The following is a 12,995-nucleotide window of genomic DNA, read 5'->3' on the forward strand; positions in this document are numbered from 1 at the left end:
CTAATTGGATGACGTAATTGTATGTTTGTTTATGCCCATCTAGTTGCTTGCTAGAGTTGGAGCCTTTTAAACAAACAAAAATATACAATCATTTAAGATGATAGTGTTTTTTCCACTTTCTTTTGCATTAAAATTAAAAAAAAAAAAAAAATATAGGTTAAATTGAATTACAAAATTAGGAAAAGGGGTTTTAAATTGCAAAATGCAAACTAGACTAGAAGAACAGGTGTCAAAATCGTGTAAATCCTCGTTTGCCTCCTAACATTCCATTCCCCTTTTATAAATCGTGTACTGAATCACCCACCCCCAATTTCATCAACAAAATCCGCAACAAACATTTGATAATCATCATGGAGGTTTCCACCACCAACAATGCAAATGGAGCTTCAACTAAATCCAAACCCCACCGTAATTCTAAAAAACCTGAATGTACGTATAAATATCTTCATATTTCTCAACTTTATTTCAATTTTGTCTCTGATCACTACTACTACTACTACTACTACTACATTTCTATAATTCTCACTCCTGCTGTTTATAATTTCGTTTTATAACTACTTTTTTTTTTTTTTGTTAATTTCTGTTTTTGTGTCATTTGATCCCTTTACTTTTGATCATGTTTCGTAGTTCAACTACTAGCTGCGTTAATAATTATCTGTTAGGTCCTTTTTTTCTGTTTATTTGGTGCTATTTAATTTAATTTATTTTTTGATTTGATGTATTGCTTAGGGCTGCTTTAGGTTTGATGTAATTGAGTAGTGATCAACAAGTATAAATTAGGGACCTTATTATGTGTTTCATATTATAAAGTGAAGTACATTAAAAAAAAAAAAAAAAAGAATCAAAATTAAAAAATCGAGCATTAAACGTTAGTAGAATTGCTGATTTGTGAGTAGTGATTTATAACAAGATATATAAGGAGTATGATTTTAGTTTATATAGATTATGTGTCAAAACATGACAACTGAATTTTGTTTTTGTAGTATCACTGATTTAGTTATTCACAAATGGTTGAAAATTTACTGGCTCCAACTACACTTTGGATGTGCATTTTACCCTAATTATTTTGTAATTTGAAGTTGCAATAATGTGAATACAGTGTATGGGTAAACTGATAATTATTTGATGATTGACATTTGTTGAAAGCTTTCGATTTATGAACTGCTGTTGACTACTATGTTAATTAAACGCGCCAGATTCTAGGTTTACGCAGCAAGAGCTTCCGGCTTGGAAACCAATCTTAACTCCAGGATGGGTATGTTCTGCTTGTATCAATATTTAATATCTAATCTTTTTAATATAAATTAATAAACATTTTTTATAAAGTAATACGATCTCTCACTCTTTTAATCAGGTCATCACATCGTTTCTTGCCATCGCCTTTCTTTTTATCCCTATTGGACTTATCTCTCTGTTTGCATCAGAACGTGTAAGAATCAAGCTTCTACGTATCAGATTTATTTATTTTATTTATTTATGTTATGATTATTACAATTGATTGATATGCAGGTAGTGGAAATTGTTTACCGTTATGATCAGGAATGTATACCTGAAATGTATTGTGACAATGTGACTGGTTATATTCAAAGCTCCCACACTAACAAAACCTGCATCAAGAATGTGACTGTTAGTTACCTTTTTTTCGATATTTCATCTATTTTGACTTTTAAGGCTCTAATATCACGATCTTAATTCCAAGGAATTAACATTCGGTTTTGGTGCTACAGGTACCAAAGAAAATGATTGCCCCCATCTTTGTTTATTATCAGCTTGACAACTTCTATCAGAATCATCGTCGGTAAGTTGATGTTCTACTGATCATCCGCAACGAGCGTTATATTATGCCAAAGTGAAACTGTGACAGGCGCATAAATTATGAATAAGAATATGTTTCTTTTTTTCTTGGATCTGTTGGTTGGATAATTTTTATTTATTAATTTTTTTTTTTTTTTTATATTGAATTGAGTAGCTAATGGTCTGATGGTACCAATATCAATTTACAACTAGAGGTGGAAAAATGGGTGTTTGGGCATTTTGAGTAATGAGTTCAAATGCGTATTTTTTTTTTTTTTTTTACGTTTTGTCTAATATTGTTTTCTTCTATAATTTATAAATAACGAGTGTATGTCAAATATGATTACTAAAGTTGTATTACCCTAATAATAATCTAGTTTTTTTAGTAAAATTAATTCGTTGTGGATTTGTAGGCGACTTTCAGGCTTTCAGCCCTGTATTTGACCAAATAAAAGATGAACCATAATCCAAAGTCAACGTCGTCCTCATTTTTTTGATTTCAGATATGTTAAAAGTAGAAGTGACAAGCAACTACGTAGCGCATCGGGTGAATTCTCCACAAAAGGATGTGAACCTGAAGCCAAACTGGGTGGGGCCCCAATTGTTCCTTGTGGACTGATTGCATGGAGTTTATTCAACGATACTTACAGTTTATCAATTGAAGGAAAAGTTATAGACATCAATAAAAAAGGCATTGCTTGGAAAAGTGACACCAACGTCAAATTTGGTTCAAATGTTTATCCTAAAAATTTTCAAGCTGGAGATTTAATTGGGGGCGGGAAGCTCAATGAAAGCTTACCAGTAAGTGTAGCAATAACTTAATCAATATTATCGCTAAAACTAGAGGTTAAATTTCGAACCATCAAGAATTGGTTGATTTGGGGTATTTTTATATTTCTGATGGATCACATGGGTAAAATAATAAAGAAATTGCGAAGGTTTCAAATTTGTTACTCAGTTGGGACTTTTTTGGGCGCTATCCAGGGAGATCGAGTTTGACTTTGATCAAACTCGGTGAGTACTCCGGAAGTACTCGGATGTCGACTAACTTTGACTTTGACCAATAATGGTTTTGACTTATTTTGACCAATTTTCCGAGTAATCCTGAGTTTTGGCCGATTTTCCGAGTAATCCTGAGTTTTGGCCGAGTTTGACCGATTTTGACCAGATTCGACCAATTCTGATCGAGTACTGAGTACTTGTCGAGTAATTCCGAGTTCTGCAACCCGTAAATTGCCTAAAAGGGAATGGTTGAAGACCTCAAAAGTCTACTGGAATGTATTTATAATGTTTATAACCACCCAAAAGTAATTACAATAAACAGTTAAACTAGTGTTTAGTTGATAAAATTTTGTAATTATCTGAGAAACGATAATCAAACAGATAAAAGCGAAATAATTGTTTAGTTGACCAGTTTCAGTATCACTTGTTTTGACAAGTTGTTAGTTAACTCTTTGAATTTTTGTGATAGCTAAATGAACAAGAAGACCTTATCGTTTGGATGAGAACTGCTGCGTTGCCGACTTTCAGAAAGCTTTACGGGAAAATAAATTCAAATCTCGAAGCTCAAGATGTAATAAAGGTTGTTTTGGAGAACAATTACAACACATACAGTTTTGGAGGCCAAAAGAAGCTTGTTATTTCAACCACAAGTTGGATTGGTGGAAAAAACGATTTTCTTGGAATAGCATACCTTACTGTTGGTGGGATTTGTTTGTTCATGGCACTCAATTTCATCCTTCTCTACGTTTTTAAGCCCCGGTTAGCATATTCATACAATGTTTTACGTTTCTACTCACCCATGATGTTTATATTCTTCTACTTTAATCAAAATATCGACCTGTGTGCGCCAACGATGCACTCCTTTCCAATCACGGCTATACTAGTTATTACAATAAGCAAATGCTAGTTTGCTGTATTTACAACAACGTTGTGAAAGTCAGCTGACGCAATTGTTTGTGGTCCCGACTTGCTCGAAAATGCCTTAAAAGTCGGTCAATACTAAAAAGTCAGGTCAAAGTCGGTCTGAGTCGGTAAAGTCAAAGTTAGTTTAAAAACTTCATATTTTTTAAAATGTTTGATATATTTATGTGTAGTCTATACTTTTAATTTTATTAAAAGTCAACGCTGGTCCACGTCGCCGACTCGTCCTTGTACTGACAGTTTCGTTGTTATGACTGATATCATGGTTATTCATGATGATGCAGGCCTCTAGGGGATCCATCCTACTTGTCATGGAATAGAAATTCGAGTAGGCAGTGAACCTCGTACTTCCTCTATCTAACTAGATGTTATGTGATGTGACGGTTTTACAATGTTACCAGTGAATTATAGGTTGTTTTTCGACCTTCTCTTTAACAATGTGGAATTTTAATAGCTATCGATCTGAATTAAGTTGCATTGATCGTTATGTTTCCATTTAACTTTAATCGAGCGAGCAAAACTATATCGAGTACTATGGTCACATCATATTAGTTAGCGAGAACGCAGGAAATGGACACAGTGAAAAGCGATAGTATAACTTGTTATTAACATGAACTTAGACGACGTCTATAGTTAGACATGAATCACATAATGAAGAACAAAAATATAAACCCCTCTAATTAATTGAAGTTTTAAGGAAAAAATTGGCAAATACTAATGGTACGTGTACCCAAATGGTAGAAAATGCTAAAGAGTAGGTCACAAATGGCCAAATAACATTCTCTATAATCATACTCTTTCCGTTCCACTACAAATGTCCACATTCTATTTTGAGATGTCCTATTACAAATGTCCACTTTGTATTTCAACCAATAAGAAGAGATTATTCTGGAGATAGAAGATTTATGATTGGTGGAAAATAAAGTTAGTGAGATTTCCTAAAATTGTGTGTAAAAAGTAGGTGGTGATCAATCCTTAATTAATGATGTTGCTTAATTACGGATTGAGTGCAATAAGATTATAATGGAGGATGGGATGTTCGATGATTATTTTGGGCTCCGATGATCGTTTTTCACTTTAACTATCAAGTGATCAACCACCCCGACCCGGTCTTCGTTATCGATTAGCATGATTCACCTTAACTCAATGTAAGAAGTCCTTGGGCAAAGTCACAAGTGAAATCTACAAAGGCTTAGGCAAATGGCAGAGAATCAACAACCCCTAAATGAGAGGCCAAGCTCTCTATTTATAGGTTTCGAGATATCCGCAATCCGCGAGTACCTTAACTATCCGCGGAAACTCAGCGGATTAAACCGCAGTCTTTATATCAATGCGAAAACATGACCGCTGTGCTTATTTTCAGCGAATATTGCATAGCTTTGCCTTATAATTCGCGCAGTTCAGCCTTTGGCCTTTAGCCAATAAAATATACATATACAATGCTATGTATATGATCAAGTCCCCCCAATTTATTATGATACATATTGCGAAACAAATGTATCATGATAAACTCTAAAAATTCGCAGTTATCGCAGTCAATATTCACCTTGAGGAATTTTGCATTAACCTAGTTACCGTTATAACAGTCAATGTTACCGTTTGAATTATCTCAATAGATTATTATCACAATTAACTCCGTCGCCTATATATATTGTGATCTGAAATCACAAATTCACTACTCATTTTTCCAAAATATCAAAGAATTACTCAATTCATCAATCAATCGTTATCATTTTAATCATTTTTTGCAGTTCTCTTTTAATTTGCAATGAAGATTAACGAGTTAGATAGGAAAGCTGATCCAAAAACTCTGATCACTAAACTATTAACGAGCCCGGAGGCTAAATCATCATCATCGAAAGAAAAGCAGCCCATTCCAATCGTTGATTTAACCTCTAAATCTCCTTATTCAAAGCCGAGTACTACCAAGCGACCGTTACAAACACCACCATCTTCGCAAAGCAAAAAACATAAACAACAGGAAACCGTTCCTCACGACGATCCATTTATACCGGAACACGAAGGGGAACAGCAAACTGGTATATTGCAAATTGCCATTGAACATGTAAAATATATATTATTTTTATTTCGCCGACTAACCAACGACGTTATTTTGCAGGCGATTCTTCTGGTGATCCTATCTTTGCAAGTCCGAACACTCTTGATCAAATCACCGAATTGTTCCGCACTCCACCTGACTCTTATGGAGTGCGAATTGATGGTTTAGCAGGATATACTTACGCTTCAGCTGCCGCTACTCTGGATCAGCGCCAACAGATGAAGTTAGCAATCTCCGGCGAGCTTCGCCGTGAATTCTCTAAACTCTCTGCGCTGGATGCGCATAATAGTTTTGTTCAAAATTTCTACATGTGCTTTAATTCAGCATATGATGTTATATGCCGTCAAGAACAATTTTTCAATGTTCTTGAAGCTGAACAACTAAAGTATAATGTGGAAAAGATCAAAGCTGAAAACAGCGAAAAACGCTGTATTGATCTCTCCTATGAGTTAACCGCAGCAAAAAACACCGTTGATGACTTGAAACAACAGGTTACTGATGCGAATGAGAAAGAAAAGCAACTGCAGGACACTATTAAAACACTGTCAGAGAATGTGACGAAGCTAACGACAGAGCGAGACAACGCTCTTGCTGCTAAAGCCTCTGCGGAACTTGAGTTCACCAAGGTCCGCCAACATCTCCCTGAACTGGCTAGAAAGATCCTTAATTCCAAGCCTGTTTCTGTAAATTTTTCAACATTTGCCTCCGCATTAAGGCTACGCGAGAGGGTTGAATTTATGGATGAGATTGCTATTCGCTGCCCACTGCCAGACCCACTACCAGCTGCATTAGCTGATCGCCTTTGCTCACTGGAAGATGCGAAGTCAGCATATGCGGTCGCTCAACAGGGCATAGCCGAAATTCCCCTTCCCAAGATAACCGCGATAAGTGAGCAAGAAGATGCCACTGCAGATGACATCATCAAGCTTGACTTAACCCATGATTAATACTCACTTTGTATAATCAGCACGCAGCTGCTTCTGCGATTTTATTAATAAAATTTCGCTTTTTCATATTTTTGCAAGTACTTCTATTTTTATAGCGCTTTCATTGTCAATATTCATAACACAAACTTGTCCTTTGCAATTTCCAACATATATTATTGTGCACATAATAAATGCGTACTTTTGCGAAACAATCTGTATGCGTATATGCTTATACGTTATGAATCTTCTAAGTCCGCCGAAACGATCCTTAGGTATGTAATCGGCATTGCGAAGCATCTAAATATTGGCAAGATCAAATATTTAGGAGATAATATTCCTTTCGCAATAATTCGCGTGCAAAAGTGGGCAATTTCATCACTTTGCTATATAAACAATGCGGAATATAAAAATATGAAATTAACTGCAAAACATATCATATTTATTCGCATTAGAACTTTCGCATACTTTTACAAGTGAGTATTCTTAAAATTTTAACAAGCGTGATCACGACTTGCAAAAAATTAAAAACAAGGACACTTAATAAGTATTTCAGCCATGTGTATTGAATATAATTTTCGCGATTTTTTACATATACAATTGTTAAATTCCGCAAAACTATGCATAATATCGCTTTAAAAGGACAGCATGCCATGCATTAGGCAAAGTTCGCCCTTCCACGTCCGCGAGCTTATATGAGCCTGCCGCATTAATTGCCACAATTTGATAAGGGCCTTCCCAATTAGGACCCAATTTGCCTAGCTTTTCTGCTCTGCTTGCCTCATTATTACGCAACACCCATTCACCTATAGCGAATGATAAAGCTCGCACTCTTTTATTATAATACTTAGCAATTTGCTGTTTATTATTTGCTTCTCTGATAGCAGCTTTTAATCTCCGCTCTTCTATAAAATTGAGATTTTCGCACAACTCAGCATCATTTGCTTCTTCATCAAATTTAGCAATTCGATGCGTTGGTACTAAAATTTCAGCGGGGATTACTGCCTCAGAGCCATAAACCAGGCTAAATGGTGTTTCACCTGTACTCTTTTTGAAAGTTGTACGATGTGCCCATAAGACATTGGGTAATTCATCTACCCAACCAGTTCGCCTTTCGCACAACCTCTTTTTTATTCCGCTTACAATATCGCGATTTGTTACCTCGCATAAACTATTAGCTTGCGGGTGCGCTACTGACGTGAACTTTTGTATTATGTTTAAGTCAGTGCACCACGTCTTAAATGGATCTTTCGCTATTTGTGCGCCATTATCGCTAACCAATTCTCGCGGAATACCAAATCTGCACACAATGTATTCCCACACAAAATTTCGCACCTGCACACCAGTGATTGTGCGAACCGCATTCGATTCAACCCATTTAGTAAAATAATCAATTGCAACGATTAGGAATTTAACATTGCCAGGTCCTGCAGGAAATGGCCCCACAATGTCAATGGCCCATTTACTAAACGGCCATGGCGAATTAACAGGGATCATATCATGCCGCGGCATTCGATTCTGCGGAGCATGCCTTTGGCAACTTTTACAGCGTTTAACAATTTTTGCCACATCGCGGTTGTAGCGACCCGACCAAATCATGTTTGACGGCGCCGTCTACTTAGGTCCCGTTACGTGGTCATAAGTCTTTAAAACAACGTTTGACCAAAAGATATGTCGCATTCATTTCAAATATAAAGATTTTTCAAAGTTTACAAGAATAGTTCCACCACAAGTTACGTTACAAAGTTATAAGTACAAGTGAAACTTATGCGACACAATTTAAAAGTAGCCAAAAGACGCTCCATGTATGCATATATATACTCGACATCCAATGCAAGTATCAAAATAATGAGCGGAAGCATGTATCATGTATCGTTCAAGGACCTGAGAAAAACATAGAAATCTGTCAACAAAAACGTTGGTGAAATCATAGGTTTAAGTAAGTAAGTACAAGTGAACCACAAGATTTGCAACAATGAGATAATAGTAATACATTCCAAAAGTTTGTTTCACGAGCACCCAATTATCAATGCTTAACATTCCTTCCATAGAACCCCATCACAATAGTGTTAGAACATACACTGTTTCTCGAAAATATATTTCATCCGTAGACGGTAGCGAACCGTCCGTAATGAGGGTTTGTCAAACCCGTATGGCCACACAATATAAGTTCTCGCTTACACCCTGCAAGTGTAACTAATGATAATCGAATTGAGGATTTTTGTTCTAACTCGCTGTGGAATGTTTGTTTTCCTTGTACTTGTGTTCAAAGTATAAAAGTAAGTAGTACAAAATGTAACAAAGTATATGTTTCTCAGCCCACAATTTAAAAGTATAAAAAGTTGTTGAAAAGGTGGGACTATGATCTCACCTCGAGTGCACGAGTATAAAAGTACTTCACATAGTAAACGTGTGCATGAAAGTTGCTTAGCCTTGACCTAAACAAGTAAGTTATATCAATTAACCGGTTACGACACAAGCTCGGGTGAAATGTGTTCAATTAGTCCTATGGGTCGTTATGACTCGATTATTATAGCATGTGAACCACGTTGTCAAGTTTCATACAAGAATTACGTATAAAAGCATGTTAGAACGATTGCATAAACGTTTGGTTAAGTTTGACTAAAAGTCAAACTTGGTCAAAGTCAAAGTCAACGGGGTCGGGTCGGGTATCCGACAATTTTTCTAAGTTATATAATCATATATGAGCATGTTGGCCAAGTTTCATGTTAATCGGAGGTCCGTAGCATAGCAAACATTTTACGTCAAATGACCAAGCAAAACAGCCCATTTTAGTGTATCAGGACGGTGTCCCAAAATCAGGACGGTGTCCCAATATGAAGAGTGGGACGGCGTCCCAAAATCAGGACGGCGTCCCAAATTGAAGAGTGGGACGGCGTCCCAAAAATCAGGACGGCGTCCCAATGGGCATTCAGGTCCTGTTTGCAGAAAAACACAAGTGCACGACCCAAACTTCAAACAATCACAATTTATGATCCGCAAACAATTAGAACATGTATCTTATATCACCGGAAAGCTCTTTCGACAAGGAACGCAACTAAGCACTTTTCATCAAGCAAAAACATCATATACAATAACCAAAATCCCGTCAAGTGACCAATAAAGGTTTATTTTCAAGTTTCAAGTTCATCAATTGCAATTTAAGTTTCGGGAATCCAATTTATACATATGATATGCCGTTTTGAAGGTAATGAAACGTGTAATACAACTAAACACTTATCAATAACATTAATAAGCATTCAACGCATCAAAAGTTCGTTTTAAGAGTTGTCAAACCCTAACCAAACCTCAAAATCACTAATCATGTTAATGTAAGGTTTTCATGTCAATCAACACACCAAAACGAAGCTATTGAAGTAACTAACACTTTGAACACACAAACATTAACATCTAAACACATTTCATCATCCAAAATCAAAGATTAAGCATACACTTTTCATTTTCAAGCTAGTTACACCAAAACATCAAGATCGAGCATACAAATCATATATTCATGTTATACACGAGCCATAGACACTAACTAACAACATATCAAGTCAAAAACACGAATTTGAGAAATCTAGAGTTTTAGAAATGTTACCCAAAATCGATGAAGTTAGTATCAAATCGTAGAGAATGACGAGAGGATTAAGAATATGTAGTCGGATTTGTTGTGAGCTTCCAAGATTGAATTTAGATGATGAATGAATGGAATGGGTTTGTGTGTGTGTTCTTGCTAGAGAGAAAGAGAGAGAGATGGAGATGGTTGAATGGTGGTGATTGGGGTGGACTAGGTGACCTAGTCAACTAGTTTGCCCCGTGTCAATTTTAGTCCCTCGAGTTTGTAGTCGGGTGCGAAAATTACCTAAACGGAATATGTTAAAACGCGTATTAACGGGAGATGTTATAAACATATAACGGAGTTTAAATTAGTATAACGGAAAAGAAAATGGAAAAAGGCGGGATGTTACATTACCTACTCCTTAAAAGAAATTTCGTCCCGAAATTTAAGTAGGCGTAGTAGTCGTTGTTTCTTCCTCGAGATCTTGCGTTTCCGAATTCACGAATAGATGAGGATACTTCCTTTGCATTTGATCTTGTCTTTCCCAAGTAAACTCGGGTCCCCTATTGGCGTTCCAACGGACTTTAACAATCGGGATTCGGCTTTGTTTCAATGTCTTGACGGAGGTGTCCACAATTTCAACCGGTTCCTCCACAAAATGAAGTTTGTCATCAATAGTAAGTTCCTCGAGAGGGATGACGATATCGGGTTCGGCAAGACACTTTTTCAAGTTAGATACATGGAAGGTAGGATGAACGGAACTCAGTTGAGGCGGAAGATCTAAACGATAAGCAACGGTTCCAACACGCTCCAAAATTTCGAAAGGACCAATATACCGCGGATTTAGCTTCCCGCGTTTCCCGAAACGGATTACACCTTTCCAAGGTGCGACTTTTAACATTACCCGGTCACCGATTTGAAATTCGAGGTCGTTGCGTCATTTGTCGGTATAACTCTTTTGACGACTCCGGGCCGTCCTAAGCCTATCTCGGATTTGAACGATCTTCTCGGTTGTTTCATGAATAAGTTCGGGACCGGTGATTTGTTTGTCGCCTACTTCGGCCCAACAAAGAGGAGAACGACATTTTCGGCCATATAATGCTTCGAATGGTGCGGCGTCAATACTCGCGTGATAACTATTGTTGTAAGAGAACTCGGCGAGAGGTAAGTGCTTGTCCCAAGCTTTTCTGAAATCAACCACGCAAGCTCGTAACATGTCCTCTAAGGTTTGAATTGTACGTTCGCTTTGTCCATCTGTTTGAGGATGATATGCGGTGCTCATGTCTAAACGCGTCCCCAACGCTTCTTGCAATGTACGCCAAAATCTAGAAACGAAACAGCCATCTCGGTCGGAGATAATCAATAAAGGTACACCGTGTCGGGCTACGATCTCCTTAATGTAAAGTTGTGCAAGTTTCTCCATTTTGTCCGTTTCTTTCATGGCAAGGAAGTGTGAGGATTTGGTGAGACGGTCAACAATAACCCAAATGGTATCATAACCGCCCGTCGTTTTTGGTAGCTTGGTGATAAAATCCATCGTTATCCTTTCCCACTTCCATTGCGGGATCTCGGGTTGTTGAAGTAATCCGGAAGGTCTTTGGTGTTCGGCTTTGACTTTGGAACATGTCAAACACTTGGAAACATAAGTAGCTACGTCCCTTTTGATGTTCGGCCACCAATATAGTTGTTTAAGGTCGTGGTACATCTTATTGGCACCGGGGTGAATCGAGTATCGTGACTTATGGGCTTCATCTAAAATAAGGCTTCGTAGGTCCCCATAACTAGGCACCCAAATCCTTCCGGCGTAATATCGGAGTCCGGTCTCCCTAATTTCTAATCGAGAGACGAGAATGTTTAAGAGCTCGTGTGAAAGGTTTTCATCCTTGAGAGCCTCATCTTGGGCTACCCGAATTTGGCTATTAAGGTTGGTGTGAATGGTGATGTTTAAAGCTCGGACACGAAGAGGCACCGCTCTTTCTTTTCGACTTAAGGCATCGGCTACTACGTTTGCCTTCCCGGGATGGTAACGAAGCTCGCAATCGTAATCGTTCAAAGTTTCAATCCATCGTCGTTGTCTCATGTTTAGTTGCTTTTGATCGAAGATATGTTGAAGGCTTTTGTGATCGGTGAAGATAGTACTCTTGGTTCCATAAAGATAGTGTCTCCACATTTTAAGTGCAAAGACAACGGCTCCGAGTTCGAGATCATGTGTCGTATAGTTTCGTTCATGAATTTTGAGTTGTCGAGAAGCATAAGCAATGACTTTCGTTCGTTGCATCAATACACACCCAAAACCATGTTTCGAGGCATCGCAATATACAACAAAGTCATCATTGCCTTCGGGAAGTGACAAGATAGGAGCGGTGGTTAGCTTCGTTTTCAAGATTTGGAATGCGGATTCATGTTCGGTCGCCCAAATGAATTTCTTTCCCTTGTGAGTCAATGCTGTTAGAGGACGTGCAACCAAAGAGAAATTTTCGATGAATCTACGATAGTACCCGGCGAGACCCAAGAATTGACGAATGTGAGTAGGAGTAGTAGGAGTCTCCCATTTACTAATGGCTTCGATTTTCGTGGGATCGACTTTAATACCTTGATCACTTACAACATGACCAAGAAATTGAACTTCCTTTAACCAAAATTCACACTTGGAGAATTTGGCATAAAGTCGTTCTTGTCTCAAGAGTTCAAGCACAAGTCGGAGATGTTGTTCGTGCTCTTCTTCATTTTTAGA

General features: G+C 37.5%; 1 protein-coding gene across 3 annotated transcripts; it reads left to right on the forward strand.

Moving 5' to 3' along the window:
- Positions 1-319: 319 nt before the first annotated feature.
- LOC139846774 (ALA-interacting subunit 3-like) lies at positions 320-4,181 on the forward strand. Of its 3 annotated transcripts, none has more exons than XM_071836289.1 (8): positions 320-408; positions 1,197-1,255; positions 1,355-1,429; positions 1,510-1,626; positions 1,728-1,798; positions 2,298-2,595; positions 3,266-3,555; positions 4,002-4,181. In XM_071836289.1, exons 1-8 carry the CDS (start codon positions 351-353, stop codon positions 4,054-4,056), a joined length of 1,023 nt encoding a protein of 340 aa, XP_071692390.1. In that variant the 5' UTR covers positions 320-350; the 3' UTR covers positions 4,057-4,181. The 3 variants fall into 3 exon arrangements, with proteins under 3 accessions (XP_071692390.1, XP_071692389.1, XP_071692391.1); XM_071836288.1 differs by having other exon boundaries at positions 323-429; XM_071836290.1 differs by lacking the exon at positions 320-408 and adding an exon at positions 589-662.
- The last annotated feature ends 8,814 nt before the right edge of the window (positions 4,182-12,995 follow it).

Source organism: Rutidosis leptorrhynchoides, chromosome 5 (assembly GCF_046630445.1).
Source record: "Rutidosis leptorrhynchoides isolate AG116_Rl617_1_P2 chromosome 5, CSIRO_AGI_Rlap_v1, whole genome shotgun sequence".
Classification (NCBI taxonomy): Eukaryota; Viridiplantae; Streptophyta; class Magnoliopsida; order Asterales; family Asteraceae; genus Rutidosis; species Rutidosis leptorrhynchoides.